The sequence below is a fragment of the Trematomus bernacchii genome, unplaced genomic scaffold (genome assembly GCF_902827165.1).
Source record: "Trematomus bernacchii unplaced genomic scaffold, fTreBer1.1, whole genome shotgun sequence".
NCBI classification, from domain to species: Eukaryota; Metazoa; Chordata; class Actinopteri; order Perciformes; family Nototheniidae; genus Trematomus; species Trematomus bernacchii.
This window is the reverse complement of record NW_022987608.1, coordinates 964458-985618: the sequence shown is the minus strand read 5'-3', so window position 1 is coordinate 985618 and position 21161 is coordinate 964458. Positions and strand designations below refer to the sequence as shown.

Below are 21161 nucleotides of genomic sequence, written 5' to 3'. Positions count from 1 at the left end.
ATTGTTTAGCCAATGTGTTTACCTTCTCATTTCTTTTCACTCATACATGAGAAGTAACCTAATGGTAAGAGACTCTAAATCTCATATAATGTAATCTGTGAAGAAAATGTCAAATTTCTTACATAACCTATCTGAATGGCAAATTCCCAGACTTAAGAAAATCCCTCTGAAGGAACCGTTGGAATTTAAGCCTTTGCAGACCATTTACATGCACTAAAACCTATATAGCACACTACAGGAAAGGGAAAAACCACCTCTTGCATACCGTCCTGCATGAATACAGTTCACAGTCTTCATGATTAACACTCACAGATGCTTTTCCAAACACTTTATTGCTGTCGTAGTCGCTCAAAATAAGTCATGACTGGTTTGGTTGCACACATGGTGAGGACAGTTACTCCCAAAAAGCCGATTGATCCAGCAACGATGGCGATCATCGTCATGTGATCTGCCCCTGAAAGGAAATGGACACAAGTCAATTTCTAACTCTGCATTTAGAGTGCAACCTCTCATTGAACTGTATGTTGAACTAATCAGACCACCAACGATAACAAAAAACAGTTAGAGATACATTTGAAGGTCTATCAGTATATGTACATTCATTCATTAATTAAAATCTAGTGAAAAAACAATGGAACTTGCCGAAATGATACAACAACAAAAGCACTTAGTTCCCAGCACTTAGTTCCCAGCACTTAGTTCCCCCATGGAACTAAAGAGCAGATCGCGTTAACACAGGAATAAATTCGCTGGGGGAGGATTAGGCAAATGAAGCCGCTGACGTCACTTCTTCTTCTTCTGCTTTGGGTTTACTGGCAGGCCGCAAACAACTTCACGGCGTATACTGCCACCGGAAGTCCCCGGCCGGAAGTCCCCGGAGTTAGGGACTGGCTTCAGTAGAAGCTGCTCCCAGCCCCGAGTTTTACGGGGCGTGGTTTGCAATACGCCCAGCCAATAAGAAATTGGAACTTTTTCTCCCATGAAAGTACCACCTCTCTTGCAGGGACTGAAAAGGGGGTAAAAGTTCTCATGAACTAAATTCTCTTTTTGGTGTGAACGCAAAATCCCGGGAACTATCGGAACTAAAAGGGACAAGTACGGGGAAAAGTACTCCGGTGTGAAAGCGCCTCATGTAACGTATCCTCTGCTCAGCTTCCTCCATATAAACTCACAATAAGACGGTGGGACTCCTGACGTCCCCCTCTGATTGACCATCAGAGGACCAGCGGACACGATGCCGGCTCGATTCCCGTCTCTCCTCTTCTGACTCGCTGACCTTTTGGACCGCTGCTCGCTGCTGCAACTCTGTTACAAAAACAGGCTCAGTTTAGTGATTTTCAATGACATTTACACGCTTATATATTTCACATGCATCCTCCAAACAGCAGCCTATATGTAATATGTCACTTCTAGCACTGCGGTGAAATGTTATTTCATGCGTGAGTTATAATAACCAATCCAATGTGTTATGGTATCAGAGGTGGGAAACGTACTCAGATCTTGTACTTGAGTAAAAGTAGAAGTACTCAGATCTTGTTCTTGAGTAAAAGTAGAAGTACCAGAGTGTAGGAATACTCTGTTACAATAAAAGTCCTGCATTCAAAATGTGACTCAAGTAAAAGTAGAAAAGTATTCTCATCAAAGTATAGTTAAAGTAGCGACAGTAAAAGTAGTCATTGTGCAGATTGGTCCATTTCAGAATAATATATATGATATGTTTTATAATGATTGATCATTAAAGTGTTCTCAAAGCTGGTAAAGGTGCAGCTAGTTTGAATGACTTTGTATACTGCAGGGTAGCTTGTGAATTTACTCCAGGTGGAACGAAAGTCTGATTTAACACTTGATTATATTTCACATCATTCATCCACATCTGTAAAGTAACTAAAGGTAATAAATACATGTAGTGGAGTAGAAGATTTACCTCTGAAGAGTAGAAGTACAAAGTAGAAAACACTGAAATATTCAAGTAAAGTCCCTCAAAATGTTACTAAAGTCCAGTACTTGAATAAATCTACTTAGTTACTTCACAACACTGATTGGTATACTTCAGTACTGGTAGAACTTTCTGGTAATACTACATCTGGATGTCGTTTTTAAGTTATATTGGACGTTTCCTTGGGTTGAAGCGACCCTTCAGTTTACCTTTGTGCAGTCTTCATGGGGTCCACAGATGTTGGCCAGGCAGTGGATGTAGAGCGGCAGTCCTCTGGGCATACTGAACATCTGGATGGAGAATCTGCTTTTCTGTGCCTGGCCGTTAACGGAAAGCCAGTGGAACGTTTCATCTACAGCACAGCTGAGGATAAGAGAGGACAACGTAAGAAAAAAAAAGTATGGGCTCTGAAATGTACTTAAGTAAAAAGTACCCATAACTACCAGCTGTTTTAAAGAGTACCTGACCTCCCTTTATATTAATAGAACAATAATGTCATTGTTAGCTAATGAATGTTTCCATGCTGAACAACGGCAACATGACAACGTTTTCATTGGTCCCTCTTCTTTAGAGAAGACCAGGAAATGATGGATACACGGATCGTGTTCAAATCAATAGGCACGCAATGACTCTAAATAATAATGATCACGCCACCAAACACACATTCAAACTAAAAGGAACCAGCCTGTTTGGAAAATGTAGAAAGTACAGGTATTTTGGTTCAAAATGTAAGAAGTCAAAGTAAAAAGTAATCAGAAAAACAAGTAGTGGAGTAAAGTGCTGATACCAGAAACATGTACTTAAGTACGAAGTATTTGTACTCCACTACTTCCCACCTCTGCTGATAAAGCTTAGTTAAAAGTGTGCAAAGCAACAATAACACTTATTAGATCTTTCATGCCACTGCACTAAGAAATAAAACTAAGAAAGTGTACGCTCTTTCACATTTCACCCACCCGTCCTGAAGAATAAAACCCTGGATGTTGTCCTGAGGGTCGGTGCTCTCCGTGGCCCAGCACGACTCCACCTGCAGGAACACATCTGCAGCAAAAGAGTTCTCGCTCTGCAGCGCCACCTGGAGGAAGAGATTGTCCTCCGGTGCAATGGTGACAGCCTGGATGTATTTGGATGTGTAGGACTCATCAGTGAACAGAGTCATGGTGAGACCCAGCTGCAGGGAGGAGTTAAACTCCACCAGGGAGATGGAGGAGAGCCTAAAAGAGAGGAAATCATGTTTTTAGAGCAGGGTATATGCAGGAATCCTGAAGTGAAATGTAATACCTTTTAAGACCCTTTCCATACATTTTAAGACCTCATCGCCACTTTGAGTTTTAACCGGTTACATTGGCGACACACTTTACCTCACATTTGCTATATACAGTATTGATTGTCCTTCCTCCTTATCTTTCAACCATTTGGACGCAAACTTGCATTTCCCCATAACGATGTTGTTTAACAACCAGCGTAAACGGAGCTTCGCGCGCTATCAAGCAGTGAGCGTGCGATGTCCTGTTCAGATGACGTCAAATCCAACGGGATGCCATAAATAAACTACACAGAATCACACTACACACCTACGCAATGATTACATTCAGGCACACTGTAGAATACAACCTCTTTGGACTATTGATATACTTATTGGAAACAAGCTACAAAATGTAATACCTTGGAAAATGCCGTTTAATACTTTTTAATAAATCAATTTAGCGAAAATTAAGGGTATCAACTTTTAATACTTTTTAAGACCCCGTGGACACCCTGTAGAGGTTTCCTGTGTTTATTAAAAGAGGCCATATTGTGCTTTTTGGGGGTTTACCCTTCCCTGTAGTGCAGGGGTCTCAAACTCAAGGCCCGGGGGCCAAATCCGGCCCGTGACTTCATTTTATGTGGCCCCTTAAGAGCTTGCAAAGAATATAATACGTTTATTATACGGTTACATGCCACTTTACAGAAGCAGGTTGCCCATAAACTACATGTCCCACAATGCATCTCGTTTTTTGACATGCGCACTGAAGAGACTTGCAATTATTTGCCCTGGACTTCTGCTTTCAGACGTAGTTAATTACTAAGTTATTATCGTATCCGATAATAATCCAATTCAGAGGCAATAATGTAATATATATATATATATATATATATATATATATATATATATATAGTTACAACCGGCCCTTTGAGTGCAACCTTTATGCGAATGTGGCCCCCGATGAAATTGAATTTGACACCCCTGCTGTAGTGTGTTATATCGAATTTTGGGCCTGAAACGCCTCCATGAGACCCGTTTGTTTTACCTCTAGGAATCTCTTCAGGAAGTGTTCGACAGGTTTTTTTTCAGTTGGGTGATGCCAATATCAAGAGAATAAGGACCTTAGCCCTTTCTACATTTTTCTAGTGCTCCAACACATTGTACGTGACATCTCGAAGCGGTTGACCAATCACAACAGAGCCGGCCAGCTAACCAATCAGAGCAGACTGGGCTCTGGTTTCAGACAGAGGGGGAAAAGAGGTGCTGCAGCACAGGCAGTATGAGAAAAATAAAGAGCTTTTTGAACATTAAAGCATGGAGACATGTCACAGTAGAGACACTACATACTGATATACACCTGAACATCAGCAGGAGAGGACTCTTTAAAGTAGAGACACTACATACTGATATACACCTGAACATCAGCAGAATATGTCCTATTTAACCATCTTTTCTCGTCTAAATGAGGCAAAGAGACACTAAATATAAAGACATTCTTCTCACCACTCCTTGCCCACCCTGACTTGAGCATTGCGGACATAATGTCGAGGGTAGACACACTTCCACACGACCAGAAGATCCCGCCTGCTGATGGTTTGCTCTTTGCTCAAAGTCACATTCAGAGTGTTTTTTATTTCGATGTGGGATCTGTTCACCTACAAAAACACAAACGGTTAACTCATAAGTCACACTTCTAAAAAAGGTAGAATAAACTGAGATGACTGTACAATTATGTTTGAGGAAAGGTGGGGAAAATGGGTCGAGTATAGAACAATATAATGAATAGAATTAATGTATACCTGAGTATTAATAATGTATCCTTTCTTTTATTTGTAATATGGATTTGTCATCTGTCATGTAGTTAATCTATGTACCTAGATGTGTTTATTTATGTAGGCTTTGTGAATATTTAAAAAAAATAAACCTGGTATTTGAAAATAACATTTTTTAACGTCAAGATTTGTTTCTGTATTCATTATCTCCAGTGCTAAATGCTGCCGTGCATATCCCTCCAAAGAATCACTTAGTAATATATAAATATATTTGTATTCCCACTCACCCGCCTCTCAGTCCCACATTCAGAGTTTTTTCGTGGGGTGCGGAAGTAGTAAAACATCTCGTTCTCTTCCATAGCGCAGCTGCCATCGTTCAGCCTCACGTCCACCTTCCCCCCGAGGGAAGACGTCAGGAACGGTTTTGCTATCGCGCAGATCACTAATTTATTCAGACACTGGCTGAAAAGGCCTTTCTCTGTTTCAAAACACAAGGGTCAGAGTCAAAGAATGTCATTGGATCCCCTATATATATAAGAAATGTTTGTAATTTCAAAAAAAAATTACAGATCGGAAATGTAAGATACAAACAAAACTGTATTCCCTTACACAGTGGTGGCAAGTACATTTACTCAAGTACTGTACTTTTGGGGTACTTTTCTGCTACAAAAAAAAAAGGGAAATATTGTACTTTTACTCCATTACATTACATTTACATTACTTGGTAGACGCTTTTATCCAAAGCGACTTACACTCAATACTGTGGGCAATCCCCACAGGAGCAATTTGGGGTGAAGTGTCTTGCCCAGGGACGCAACAACATGCTGACTGCAGTGGGGATTGAACCTGTGCTCCCCTGATCCCAACACCAACGCACTAGTCCACTGCGCCACACACTACTTTAGTAGTATATGTACTACTTATTTTCTCAGTACTATCTAAAATGTGCTCCATATTGACAAAATAACAACATTAACTAGAGAATGCAATTCCTGAAGAAATTGCTAGTGGGAATGCTTTATGCTGAATAGCTTACGCTAAACTGCTATGCTGAAATGTAATGCGTAAGAAGAAAGTGAAGAATTTAGATTGAAATGATACATGAACACTGGGGGCTTGAATGTGTGATGAGAAGAAAATAAAGTAAAAAGGCTTGGAAAAGCAGCAGAATATTTGAACTGCAAACTTTTGAACTAACTTGATGGTGAATGATCTGTTGCCATGCCAACGGCATTTGATAACATCCCATAATACGCTTAGATGCGTTGATGGCTGCATCGTTACCAAACCTGTGAAGTTTTGGGCCATTTGGAGCATTTTCACTGAAGTTATGAGAAAACCGTGTTTCATGGCGAGCATTGTGTTGCCATGGCAACGGAATTTGAAGAAATCTCAAAACTGTCCCGTAGATGTCTTCACGGCTGGACTGTTAGCACACATGTGAAGTTTGAGCACTTTTTGAACATTTTCATAGGAGTTATAGCGACATCGTCTTTTATGGCGAGGGATGCGTTTCCATGGAAACGACATATGATGAAACCCCATAATTGATGTAGAGCTGTTGAGGGCTGGACCGTTAACCATTATCTGAAGTGTGGTGCTGTTTTGACCCTTTTCATAGGAGTTACGACAACATCGTGTTTTATGGCGAGGGATGCGTTTCCATGGAAACGGCCTATGGTGAGATGTCAGATTTGACGTAGAGCTGTTGAGGCATGGAGAGGTGATATACAGGTGAAGATTGTGGGACGACCGGACCGTGTCCATTGGAGCTACAGCGACATCGTGTTTTATGGCGAGGGATGCGTTTCCATCGCAACAGCCTATGGTGAGATCTCAGATTTGGCGTAAATCTGTTGAGGCATGGACCGGTGATATACAAGCAAAGTTTGGGGGACGATCGGACCGTGTCCATTGGAGTTACAGCGACATCGTGTTTTATGGCGAGGGATGCGTTTCCATGGAAACGGCATATGATGACACCCCATAATTGACGTAGAGCTGTTGAGGGTAGGACCATTAACCATTATCTGAAGTCTGCTACTCTGAGCATGTCAGTTGGAGTTATGACATCGTGTTCCATGACACAGGTGTTTATATTTGAGCTAACGACGTGTCCAGAGATCAAAGGTTTCCATGGTGATCAAATAAATGTGGCAAAGGCTCAAATTTGTTAAACACATTTGTAACAGGTTTGTTAATTGACCAAAAAATATGAACAGTTGGAAGATTGAAAATGGGATTATTATTAGGATTATTTGTAGGTCATTGAAAAGTAGAATCATTTAGAAAGATGTGAACATTGAAGTTTCTATTTTAGAAAAGCAGACACTGTAGTGCATCGCTGGTTTTAAAAGTGATTTATAAGAGTCATGTTTAAGATGTGCAATACTTAGATCCTCTGAGTGTGTGTCATTAGTTAGCTAATAAAATGTTAGGGATAAATACCTTGACATATTGACTACAAGAGCTTGAATCAAACAAGCAACCTTGTATTTGAAAGATTAACTCACATAGCAACAGTCGCACCTGGTATATAAGTGGTGTGGCTGAGTACTTTAAAGGGTTCATGAATAGAGGGGACTTGAATGTGAAATAAGAACAAGAAAACAAAAGTCTAAATGCAAGAAAAAGCAGCAGAATATTTGAACTGAAAACTTTTGAACTAAAAGCATACATCACCAATAATGTCTAAAATATGTGGAACATGTTGAAGTCAGTATGAAGTCTCCATCAGACGGAAAAGAATAGGCTGAGACAGTGGGTGTTTCTCAATCGCGAGTACGCTTGCTTGGTAGCACATGTCTGCCGAGCATCTTGCTTCAGAAGCGAGTCAAGAATACTTCCTGGCATTCGGAAAACGAAGTGTGGAACACGCTAGCAAGTGTGCGTCATATGAGAGGCCCCGCCTTACATCTTCCGCCACAGATTTGGGGAAATTGGTCCGTGCGCAAAGCATTGTGGGGATTTTAAGACCGCAAAGTCTACTCATGTGCAGACTCGATATTTCTCCAAACGGAGTACGCCGGGCTCGGTAGATTTCCAAGTATACTGGAGATTGGAACAGTACTTCGGCGGCACTCGATGACGTAGTATGCTTGAAATAGTGGCTCTGAAGCAGCTTTACTCGCGATTGAGAAACACCCACTCTGTTAAACTCCAGTGACCACGTCATTAGTCTGCTGCTCTAATTATGTCAATTGGAGTTATGACATCATCGTGTTCCATGACACAGGTGTTTATATTTGAGCTAACGACGTGTCCAGAAATCAAAGGTTTCCATGGTGATCAGTGAGAGGAGAGCATTTTCATTGTTCTGAATGAGAGATAAACCTCTTACATGTGAACGTTTTGTTGAAGAACCGTAACAGATATCGGTGACATTTCAAAGCGTTAAGCATGTCAAGGAACTTGAGCATCTGAAGTGTACTTTGTGTACTTTCTGGTTAATAATGTGGCATTTTTGGCAGATTAACTAAAGGTGTGCGGCTGCTGTGGTGGGGAAAGGTGAGGCTGAACTTACAATGGGGTTTAATGGAGACAGGTTGAACGTTTTTGTCACTTCATGCCCTCAAGAGGCATTTTGCTTAATTGTTTTTATCTTTCAAGCTACGAGATGTTTTCCTACGTTTGTCATGAAAAATTATGTCTCAGGAATGTAGGGTTTGGGAATTATGGCAGGTTTAAAAGAAAATATGAAGGCAAAATTAAATCCGTCCTCCACTCTAGCTGTGACATCACGCACTCTAAAATCTGAAGAAGGCCTCTTTACCAAGGTCTGAACAATGTTTAATATCTCTAAAAGTAAGAATCAGATTTAAAATGTGTGTTAGACGAATAATGTCAGAAAGATGTGTAACATTTTAAAGTTGGAATGAGGTTTCTGAGTGAAAGTATGAAGGAACAGTTAGCAGTTGAAGTTGCATGAAGATTGTTCAAGTCTGAAGAGTTTCTCCATTGACTTCCATGTTAAAAATGTGATGTATTATGGGATGTATCTCTGGAATTATGAAAGTTATGAATGATAAAAGTAATAGCCATCGATTCCTGACCGAGCTGAACGTTTTGATGTTTGAACGGAGTTTCTGCGATGTTCAATGTGAAGAAGAAGAGGCGCAAAATAACCCGGCGGAATAATAAAGAATTTTGTGCGTAGCATAACAGATAGTTGGAATGCTGTGTCAGCATTCCCACTAAAAAACAACATACATGTATTTTCTAAAGATAAAAAAATTAGAAAATGTATTTTTTATCATAAGACACTTTTAAAGAGCCATTCTGCGGTACATTTAGACGATAATACTTAAATAGCATTTTGAACTCAGGACTTCTACTTGTAATGGAGTATGTTTCACGTGTGGTATAAGTACTTTTACTTAAGCAGAGTATCGGAGTACTTTTTCTACCATACAATATTATGGTTAGTAGTTCTGTTTTAATAAAATAAGTTGTAAATTCAAGCTCTTTTTTTTGCTTTATGGGCACTATATAGTGTATAGAAGTCTTTAATGAGTGACATATAACGTGACCCGAGGTTGTGCTGATTTCTGGGATGTGTAACACTTGAGTATACTTTAAAAAATGATCATTTATAAAAGTCAAAAATATACAAAAACGGAAATGTCCTATTGTGGGTCTCAGAGGGTTAAGCAACATTTTGAACTCAGGACTTTTTCTTGTAATGGAGTATGTTTCAAGTGTGGTATAAGTACTATTACTTGAGTAGAGTATCCGAGTACTTTTTCCACCATTGCCCTTACAGTTACATTAGAAAAATATCATTTAGATTGAGAACGATTTTACCACAAACTGATAGGAAGTAACTTTGAGAGGTTTACCAACGCAGAGTGGATTTGAAGTTGGAAGCGGCTCCGACACAGAGCTCACATCGTAGTGTTCATGTTTACACACACAGGTGTACGAGCCAAAGGTGTTGATGCACAGCGAATCAGGCGGACACACATATCGCTGGAAGGAAGCACACACATCTGGACCTGAAAAACAGTCAAAGCCAAGAAGATAAAGAAGAGAGATTTTAGATTATAAAGGTCACCTATTATGCAAAATTCACTTCTTCATGTCTTTTCTACATCAACATGTGTCCCCTCTTCTTCATGTCTCTTCTACATCAACATGTGTCCCATCTTCTTCATGTCTCTTCTACATCAACATGTGTCCCCTCTTCTTCATGTCTCTTCTACATCAACATGTGTCCCCTCTGTGGAAAGAGAATCTGAAAGTTTCAGGAAAAAAGATTCTCTCTTTTTCCCCGATCCATTTATATAAAAACCTGTCTGAAAATGAGCTGATCAGATTTTGGCCACTTTGTGATGTCATAACGATTTTTTTTTGGCTAGTGTAACCATTAGCCAATCAGCAACCAAGGTAACCCCCCCCCCCCACCTTATCACCTGAATCTCCTCCTAGAGCACCATTGTGTTAAATATCTCTCAGAGGGGCGTGGGGAGTGGCTCCCTATTTTCATCTAAAGTAACAGACAATCAGCACTTTTGAAACAGGGCTGAAACAGAGGGGATTATGGGATGCTGCAATGATCTGCTTGGTGTTTCAGCCAATCAGAGACATGTTCTGTATATATCTGAGACCTATAGTATTTTGATGAAAAACAGTATAATAGGGGACCTTTAATGTTTTGAGCTGGTTTTCCACCCACCGTCCCAGTGAATGACGCCATCTGTAATGATCCAGTCGCTTCTGTTCAGGGAGTGAATGTAGTCGAGCTGATCCTCGACAGGAAGGGGAATGTCTTCGTCAATTTTGGATGCATCAAAAGACATGAAGAGAACTTCTGTTTTGTCCGGGTCGTCCGCAGGTTCAAAGGTGGCGAGTTCAATGCGGGCCGGAGGAACGAAATCTCTTAACAACTCCTCCAGCTGAAGCATAGAAACAGATGAAGAAGGGGAGGGGATAAGAAGAGAAGAATATATATATTTATTGTCATCATACAAAGTACAACGACATTTTGTTGGCAACTCTCACTGCAGTAAAAAATAGACAAATAAATAAATAAGAGTGGTAAAAGCTCACAGCTCGCCACTGTGAGCAAGAATGCTCACAGTGGCGCCTGTACAGGGACCATTGTCGGAAGGAGAAGGTGTGTGGTGAAAATAAAATGACGTTTATTGCCAGACTGGGGAAGTTCACAAAACAAATAACACAGGCTGTTTCGGCTCCGGGGATCCTCCTCTCAGGATCCAGCCTCTACTGCAAGAGAGACCAGAACCAGGTTACCACCATGCTTTTATTGAGTGATTGATTGCCTGATTCTGGCCAGCTGTCTGGTCTCCGGCCGAGCCACTCCCATCACTCCAGTAGCCGGCGCGCTAACCACACCCCGCTGCCACAGTGCATATTTACACTTACAGTCTAAAAACGTTAAATGTACAAAACAAGGAGATAATAGATGAGGAGATTGAGAAGAGGAAAAGAGGAAAGAGGGGTGAAGAGGAAGGGAGGAAGAGGGAGAAAAATAAGATAAAATGGGTGAAAAAGATTAAAGAGCCGATGGAAAAGAAGGAACAAAAAGAGTTGGAATTGAAGTGGTTAAAGTAAAGTCCCTACCTAACAACTGGGCTAATGTCGCTAATGGTGATGCTAAAGGGCAAGAATACATAAATCTATTAAGAAGAAAATATGCTTGGTTTGTAATGTATTCTTTACATATCAGTAAAGATGAAACTTAGTTCAGAAAATAAATGTTTGCATGAAGAAATTGGACTAAAAGTGAACTTTAATTTCTTTATACATTGAGCTCTAAAATTAGTATGAAAACTGGATCTGCAGACAGACAGTGACTAAAGTATGTTAACCGTTAATTATCCTCCCACCTTATCTTTGAAAATGTTTCCCATCTCCGCTCTCGGCTCTGAATCGTCTTCCAGTAGATCCTCCGGTAGAGACCAGGGAACAACCATTTTGAGACCAATGATGGAGAAATCTAACATCAGATCGACAGGAAACATACAAAAACACAGCAGGTTATCATGGAAGATAATCACCAACAAATCATGAATATCAGGGGTGTCAAACTCAATTTCATCGCGGGCTACATTAGCATTATGGTTGCACTCAAAGGGCCGGTTGTAACTTTAAGACTATATAAAAATACATATATAATAATGTGTTATTACCTTATTGCCTCTGCATTGGATTATTATCGGATAGGGTAATACATTCATAATTAACTACGTCTGAAAGCAGAGCAAATAATTGCAAGTCTCTTCAGTGCGCATGTCACAAAACGAGATGCATTGTGGGACATGTAGTTTATGGACAACGTGCTTCTATAAAGCGGCATGTAACCGTATAATAAAGGCATTATATTCTTTGCAAGATCTCACAATATCTGCTTTTTTTAAATGTATTACTGGACATATTTTATTCCATTCTATTTCTATGCAAATACTGCTATATTTTACTATATTTTTTTATGTTATTATTGTTTTCTTAAACTAGTTCTCTATCTGTGTTTTTAATTTTTGTTATACTTTTATGTTTGCACCACGACATCAAGTCAAATTCCTCGTACGTGTCAACATACCTGGTAATAAACCTGTTTCTGATTCATATCATAATTAAATCAAATTAAACTAGCCCCCAGAGATGGCAAAAGTAAACACTTTACTCAAGTAGAAGTACAGATACCCGTGTTTAAAAATACTCTGGTAAAAGTAGAAGTACTGACTAAACTTCTTTACTCAAGTAAAAGTAAAGAGGGCTTTGAAATGTACTTCAGTAAAAAGTACCCATAACTACCAGCTGTTTTAAAGAGTACCTGACCTCCCTTTATATTAATAGAACAATAATGTCATTGTTAGCTAATGAATGTTTCCATGCTGAACAACGGCAACATGACAACGTTTTCATTGGTCCCTCTTCTTTAGAGAAGACCAGGAAATGATGGATACACGGATCGTGTTCAAATCAATAGGCACGCAATGACTCTAAATAATAATGATCACGCCACCAAACACACATTCAAACTAAAGGAACCAGCCTGTTTGGAAAATGTAAGAAGTAGAAAGTACAGGTATTTGTGTTCAACATGTAAGAAGTAGAAAGTACAGGTATTTGTGTTCAACATGTAAGAAGTAGAAAGTACAGGTATTTGTGTTCAACATGTAAGAAGTAGAAAGTACAGGTATTTGTGTTCAACATGTAAGAAGTAGAAAGTACAGGTATTTGTGTTCAACATGTAAGAAGTAGAAAGTACAGGTATTTGTGTTCAACATGTAAGAAGTAGAAAGTACAGGTATTTGTGTTCAAAATGTAAGAAGTAGAAAGTACAGGTATTTGTGTTCAACATGTAAGAAGTAGAAAGTACAGGTATTTGTGTTCAACATGTAAGAAGTAGAAAGTACAGGTATTTGGGTTCAAAATGTAAGAAGAAAAACAAGTAGTGGAGTAAAGTACTGATACCAGAAAAATGTACTTAAGTACAGTAACGAAGTATTTGTACTCCACCACCTCTGCTAGCCCCTTTAAACTGTGTTGTGTTGATGGGACTTCAGACTAACCGTGGTTTAGAGGCGATGAAGCAGCCGCCCTCCCAAGGATCTCGAAGGGCATGTTGCGTCCCTCAAATAACAATTGGGAATGCTCCGATTCCCACTGAACGCCACATTCCTCCCACAACTCCAGCAGGTATTTCTTTCCTTCTTCCAGCCCAAAGAGACTCAGCTCTGTATCTGTGATTCTGCTGCTCTGGATGGTGATGCCGTTCTCCAGAGACAACTCGTATAGAAAGGCCACGGCTTCATGATGGGCGCTGTTTGGGATCCAGTGAGCGGTGGAGTCGTTGGAGCGATACCTGAGCTCAGAAACACCGTGAGGGCCTGGAAACACACAGAAGCAGAACATACAAGGTATTCAAGGCTTTTATTGTCATGTATACATAGCTACAGTGTAGTTATGTCAATGAACATATTAGGTCACAGGCTCCTCCAACAGTGCAAAACAATAAAACAAATAAAATAGTGCAAGTAAATACAAATAAAATACAAATGAAGAAGGATAGGTACTGTATAACACTCAAGGAATAGTGAAAACTTGCATTGAAACACCTGAGAAGCCAAGAAGTGATAAATATCGCCATCATTTAACTTTTAAATTGGCAATCACAGATTAATATTTTGGAAAATTCATGGATTGTTTTTTTTCTACACTCCACCCATATTACACTGTAATACAGCTCCACCACACCATTATTACACCAGTAGTACACCTATTCTAATCCACTATAAACCAATGTTAAACCACCATTATTACACCAATGATACAACATCCTAGCACCTGTTTTACACCCGTATTACACTGGTATTATCCCGATTTTACATCCATGTAACACTAGTATTACACTGTAATTACACAGATGTTACACCATTATATCAACCATACAACTCCGTCATTAAACCCATGGTACACCATTGTTAACATCTGTTTTACACCCATATCACACTGTAATTAGCTCCATTTGACATCTATGTAAGACCAGTATTACACCAATATCACACTGTAATTACATCCATGGTAGAACATCGTTAGACCTGTTTTACACCCGTATTGCACCGTAGTTAGACTGTTATTAAAGGACTCAAAATGGCCAATAAAAGTGTGCATATTAACAATAGCATGTGTCTTTTCGTCCACATTACCTGTGTGTGCTGTGATTGTCTCGGAGCTCATGAGAACTCCGTCTCCACACATCGCCTCCACCCTGGCTTCATACTGCTGGCATGGCAGGAGCCCCCCCACGGTGAAGCTGGTGCTCAGCGTGGAGCCCTGCAGCTCCCCCTGGTGGTGGACTCTGAAGGAGGAGATGGACGACGTGTTCCTCACCTCCCAGATCAGGGTGTACTTATCGGGGCCGAACGATGACTGATGCAGGGCCTCGATGCTGGAGAGAGCTGAGGAACAGACAGTACCAGAAAAATGTACTTAAGTACAGTAACGAAGTATTTGTACTCCAATACTTCCCACCTCTGACCATATCCAGCGTATTCATGTTGTTTTTGTTGTTGTGTGGTGTCTAATGAGCCCATTTGGTGCAGGTCTCACCAGAGTTTCCATCGTTCAGGACCATCTTGCTGTAGCGGGACTCGATCCCTTTCTGGCAAACGGTCTGAAAGCCGAACCTGACCCTCCCGCACGGCTCCAGGTTCGATAACATGAACACAAAGTCGTTTTTGTTGTGCAGCGACAGCACTTCCTCCGTGACGTGGTTCAAACCGTCCAGGTGGAAGGTGGTGAGCAGGAAGGAGGACAACTTGTTGTTTTCAGGACAATCCCAGGCCAACGACATGCTGCTGCCGTTAAACAACGTCACCTCGAAGTCTCTGGGAGTGTCTGGGTCTGGTGGGAAACAGAAACGGTTAGGCATTTTTTATCCTTTATTAAAGGGGACCTATCATGCAAAATGCACTTTTGTACGTCTTTTATACATGAATACGTGTCCCCGGTGTTCCAGGGAACTCACCAAGTGTCAGAAAACACAACCCTCTCTATTTTCCTCCATACCCAAATCTCTAAAAAAGGGGCTGCAACGGATCTGATAAAAACTGATCCAGATTTGAACACTGTCCTGACGTCAGGACAGTGGCGCTACGGCTATTGGGCCAACTCCACCAATCAGGAGGAGACAGCCACGGCCATTGCCGTTCGAAAGCGCTGGAGACGCTGGAGTACATATGCCAGGCCTGTAAGTGGCGTGGTAGTCTGCCACAAAAGCAGCGAAGAAGATTTCCCGCCCATAGTTACCATGGTTACCCTTCTGTTTATTCTCCGCTGTGGCTTTCTTTCTCCCTCCCCGAGGCAAGCGTTTGCTCCCGCTGCTTTAATTCAATGCAATCCCTCCCCGTCGAGGCAAGCACTGTAATTCTCTCCGGTTAGTCCACCAGCAGATGACAAACACCCACCTCTCCGCCTCTTCCAAGGAACGAGGGGACCGTGCGGCAGAGTTTCAGTTTCAGTTTCTTTCGCCGGTCAAGATGTCCGTTAAAGTTTAAATCTTCCAGACAAAATTAGAAAAGTGCCGGTCAAAGGTCTTCTTTGTTATTTATTGAGCTTTAAAACAAATGAATAACGACTCTATATAATAAAACACGGAGGACGGAGATCTCTTTTTCTCCCCCTCTTCTGACAGCCCAGCAGCTGATCAGAGCACGGCTCACCTCTCCTGCAGGGGGGCGTGGTCAGCAGAATCAGACCCGTAGACAGCAAACAGCACATAGAGCGAAATGAGGCATGGCAAAAATGCATGATCTGTTGAACGTATAAATATACCTTATATAGGTATGGCCCTACAATATATCATTTAAATATAGCATGATAGGTCCACTTTAAGTTATAATTTAAAAAATATAAGCTATCTGTCAAATACAAATTATAAAGCGTAGTCTAACACTTCAAAATCAACTCAAAATCAGTCCACTGAGAGTACAAATATGGTCAAAACTGCCATTTCAGATCCTAAAAATGCAAGAAAGAATAGCCCCCAAATACACTCCAAGATTGTCCAAATAAACCAAGCAATGTTTTAACTGCATTGTTTGCATAGGCTATAATGCTATTTAATGCTAATTAACGTTAATGCAATTTGTGCAATGAGTACTTTTACTTTTGGTACTTTAACTATATTTTGATGATAATACTTTTCTACTTTTACTTATTTTGAATGCAGGACTTTTACTTGTAACAGAGTATTGCTACACTCTAGTACTTCTACTTTTACTCAAGTACAAGATCTGAGTACTTCTACTTTTACTCAAGTACTAGATCTGAGTACTTCTACTTTTACTCAAGTACAAGACCAGAGTACTTCTACTCAAGTACAAGATCTGAGTACTTCTACTCAAGTACAAGATCTGAGTACTTCTACTCAAGTACAAGATCTGAGTACTTCTACTTTTACTCAAGTACAAGACCGGAGTACTTCTACTCAAGTACAAGACCGGAGTACTTCTACTCAAGTACAAGACCTGAGTACTTCTACTCAAGTACAAGACCGGAGTACTTCTACTCAAGTACAAGACCGGAGTACTTCTACTCAAGTACAAGACCTGAGTACTTCTAATTGTACTCAAGTACAAGATCTGAGTTTTTCTACTTTTACTCAAGTACAAGATCTGAGTACTTCTACTTTTACTCAAGTACAAGTCCTGAGTACTTCTCCGTCCTCTGAGTACATACCGGTGATAGTAGAAAGGCAGGTGAGGGTCTGAGTCTCCACACAGGCCACGTAGTTGCTGCAGGACTCCAGAGCAGTGAAGCGGTAATGGTTGTCTGTGGTTGTGTCCTTGCTGAGAGTGTTATATGAACCCAGCTCACTGTGGTAAAGATTCACAGTGAGACTGGATGATGATGGAGGGTTCTCCACCCAGGAAACCAGCAGCATGGAGGGACTCCTGGACTCCAGTTGGATGGGGAAACGCATAGTGTGGCCTGGGATGAGCAGAAGTGTAGTTGCAGTCAAACAAAGACATAGTACATTTAAAGCAGTGTAACCGGAGTACTTCTACTCAAGTACAAGACCTGAGTACATCGTGAAACTTAACCTCAATACGGAAATGCAGTTGGAGTCAAACAAAGGCATAGTCAATTTAAAGCAGTGTTAATAAACCCATTAAAGCATGGAGACCTGTCACAGTAGAGACAGTACATACTGATATACACCTGGAAATAAGCATATCAGGGCCTCTATAAAAATTGAGGTCTGGTCGAGATGTAAATACAATAAATAACTGAATAAACAAAAATAATAATCTCACCAATTGCAAGGAAGAAGTGGTCGTCCTGGTATAAGAATAATGTGCTATTCTCACATGCAAACACTTCAGTGGTGCTCAGCATCTCCAAGAACCCCTGAAGAAAGAACAAGTTAGCAAGAGTGAGCTGGACTGTGTACAGAATCTAACATATATAATGTATAATATTGTATTTTGATATATCAGAAGTACCTTGGTAGCACTTGTTGGTTTCTCTTGGGGTTTCTGCCGGCCTCTGATCTCAGTGAACCTTGTCCCTAAAGATAAACACATTTAATAAACTACTGATTTTTAGTATGCTAGGATATTTAAAAAGATACTTACGTGGGCTAATTCTTAAAGTCCATGCCTCAACGTTGCCTCCAAACTGAAGGGTGAGCTTGTTTTCAACACCTGGAGACACTGTCAGAGAGGTGACCTTCCCCTCCTTCCTGATGTTTCCTAATGCGGTGTCATTCAGCCATATGTTCACATCCTGCCTGAGAAGATGGAAAAAAGCATGTTTAATGATACCCTATTGAGTATATGTACACAAGTATTGTACTTTAAATTTGAGTATTTCCATTTAAAGCTTCTTTACACTTCTACATTTCAGAGGCAAATATCATACTTTTTACTCCACTACATCCATTTTAACACTCACTTTGTACGTATAAAACCACATGATATGCTCATATGATATAATGCAGTACTGTAGTACTAATCTACACAGTATTTCTCGTATCTAAATTTGGTCGACGTTGACAAACAAAACTAAAACGCTGGATAAAAACAGGATAATATGAGTAATATAATACGGTGAAAATATCCATTTTGCATAACGAGTACTTGTACTTTTGATAATTGAAGTACATTTATACTTCTGTTCTTGATATTGTGTTGAAATGGGTCATTGTGCAGGACGAGTACTTTTACTTTAGTGTACTTTAAGTACTTATTACATAAAAAGTAAAAGTACTTAATAGGAAAAACGAGAATTACATTATATTATCATAGAATATGATATGATCCTGTCTTTACCACTATTAAATACACGAGTCTTTGTGAAAATACCGAGTATACTACTGTACATGGGTTTTTATATATAAAAACTGGTTATTGTATTGGAGTAGAAGTAAAAAAATACTACGTAAATACATAGGAAACAAATATAGGAGTAACATTGAAGTTATGTATGCCGATTTAACCATTATTATATGATATGTTAATGTTTTACTATATATCCAGATTTGCCGATTAGCACACAGTCTCTTTAATCTGTAACGAAGACTGCACGTGCACACGACTAAAGAACGTGCTTTCCTCGCGCTCACCTTTCCAGGACATGGTTGTTGTCCATCCAGCAGATCGAGAAGGAAATATCATGGCACCATCCTGCAGGAAAACCACTCAAATTATCTCCAAAATGCAACAAAACCTGGATTACTATTTACTTCCACTGTGTCACATGTGCGCTACTCACCAAACGATATGGTGTGAGGCACCAGGATGAAAAAGATGAAGGAAAACTCTAAAGAGTTCCTGGAAACACAAACGCGGATTAATTCTCTGATTTTGAGTCAGATAATACTGAATATTAACGTATTTATATCTTACATTTTCTGTGTTATTCCAGCAAAGGAGAGCATGTTGTGTTTTTCAGAGTCGAGGCTTGTTTGGACTCCTAATAAGTGACAGGTGTGTGCTGCCTTCACGCACCTGGTCGTGTGTCGTACTTTGGAGAGTTTAATGCAATTATATACTTTTTTTTATTGTTATTTAGGAGATTTCATTGGAAACTCAAGTCTGCAGTGAGTGTTTGTAATTGTCATTAAGATATAAACAGAACTAAGACAAATACAAATGTAATAATGGACTTTTAAATCCATGCTGAAAGTGTGTGTGAGTTTAACTGTATGTATTAAACTAAAATGGAGCATTTTCTGTTGGCTCAGATTTGATCAGTGATGGAAAGTATCTAAATACATTTGAGGTACTTGTACTTTGCTTGAATATTTTCATTTTAAACTACTTTATACTTCTGCTCTACTACGTTTTGGAAGCATATGTCTTACTCCTTTACTACTCTATGTACAATTTTACAGATTTATTTACTATTTACTTTACAGATTACAGATTTTGACACACAATACTTTGATTATTTGGTATAGATTAAACCCTCACAAATTATATTAAACTAACTAAACCATGAGTGTGATAAAAGGAAATTAATTTAGGCTCTTGTCTTAGGCCACGTTTACACGGAGACGAAACGGGTTGTATCCGCTACAGTTCTCTATTGTATGGACGGTTCACACGAGGCCGTAACGGAACCGCGGAAACGGAGCCCTCAAACGATAACGGCTCCCAAGGTGGGTAGATCTGCGGAGGAAAAGCTCTTGGGAGCCAAACCATGGATGTATAATAAGAACTGGATACAGCGTCGGAGACGGGGTCTCATTCTTTCCTATGTGAGCTGCTCATTGGCGCATGAGGACAAAATGGCACAACTTTTGAGAGAGCGAAACGTCACAGATTACCCATCATGCCTAGCTGTCAGAGCAGAAGAACCCGTATGTGCCAAGCCCCCAGGAAGTGCGCCGGACTCTGATGAAAATATTCGTTGTGTCCAAACGGCGGTACTACAATTTCCGTATCAGTCCGTGACGTCACTGGGCCCAGACAGACTTTTCCCCATTGACTAACATTGAGAAAGAGACGTCTGTAAATCAGCGGATAATTTTTTTTAAACTAAATAAACTACCCAGTATGAACTATTTTATAGCCCTTATTATAATCATTAGGTCCTTAAAATTGTAAAATGCACTAAAAGCCAAATCTAGATTTATTTTCTGTCTCCATTCATTCTACTGAGCCGAGAGTGGGAGCTCGGGGGGCGGGGCTTAAGGGGCGCATGCTCTGTGAGCGCACATACGGGTTCTTCTGCTCTGACAGCCAGGCATGATGGGTAATCTGTGATGTTTCGCTCTCTTAAAAGTTGGGCCATTTTGTCATCATGCGCCAATGAGCAGCTCTCATAGGAAAGAACGAGACCCCGCCTCCGACGCTGTATCCAGTTCTTATTATACATCCATGGTATGTGCGCTCACAGAGCATGCACCCCTTAAGCCCCGCCCCCCAAGCTCCCACTCTCGGCTCACTAGAATGAATGGAGACAGAAAATAAATCTTGCGCCACTTACAGGCCCGGCATATGTACTACAGCGTCTCCAGCGGGTCGAGCGGTCTCGTGTGGACGGACACGTTTCTTGAGCCGACTCCGTGTAAACGTGGCCTTACATAATACACTTAAAAAACATCTCATTGATATCTATTTTCTCTTGTATTTATTGGCATTGCATGAGGTCACTGATTACATTTTTGAATACAGGTTAACTTTGTAATGGCAAGAGGCGCTTTCACACCGCAGTACTTTTCCCACAAAGG

The 21161-nt window shown here is 40.3% G+C and overlaps 1 protein-coding gene across 1 annotated transcript; it reads right to left on the bottom strand.

Annotated features, from left to right (window-relative positions):
• Nucleotides 1-313: 313 nt before the first annotated feature.
• Nucleotides 314-19418, bottom strand: LOC117483127. The gene is made up of 19 exons (XM_034131319.1): nucleotides 19333-19418; nucleotides 19199-19257; nucleotides 19050-19110; nucleotides 18061-18215; nucleotides 17929-17993; nucleotides 17740-17833; nucleotides 17162-17413; nucleotides 15032-15325; nucleotides 14629-14880; nucleotides 13492-13809; nucleotides 11803-11912; nucleotides 10629-10848; nucleotides 9793-9948; nucleotides 5242-5432; nucleotides 4686-4837; nucleotides 2893-3150; nucleotides 2146-2299; nucleotides 1173-1305; nucleotides 314-454 (listed from the first exon to the last, which is right to left on the bottom strand). Exons 1-19 carry the CDS (start codon nucleotides 19362-19364, stop codon nucleotides 330-332), a joined length of 3081 nt encoding a protein of 1026 aa, XP_033987210.1. The 5' UTR covers nucleotides 19365-19418; the 3' UTR covers nucleotides 314-329.
• Nucleotides 19419-21161: the final 1743 nt, after the last annotated feature.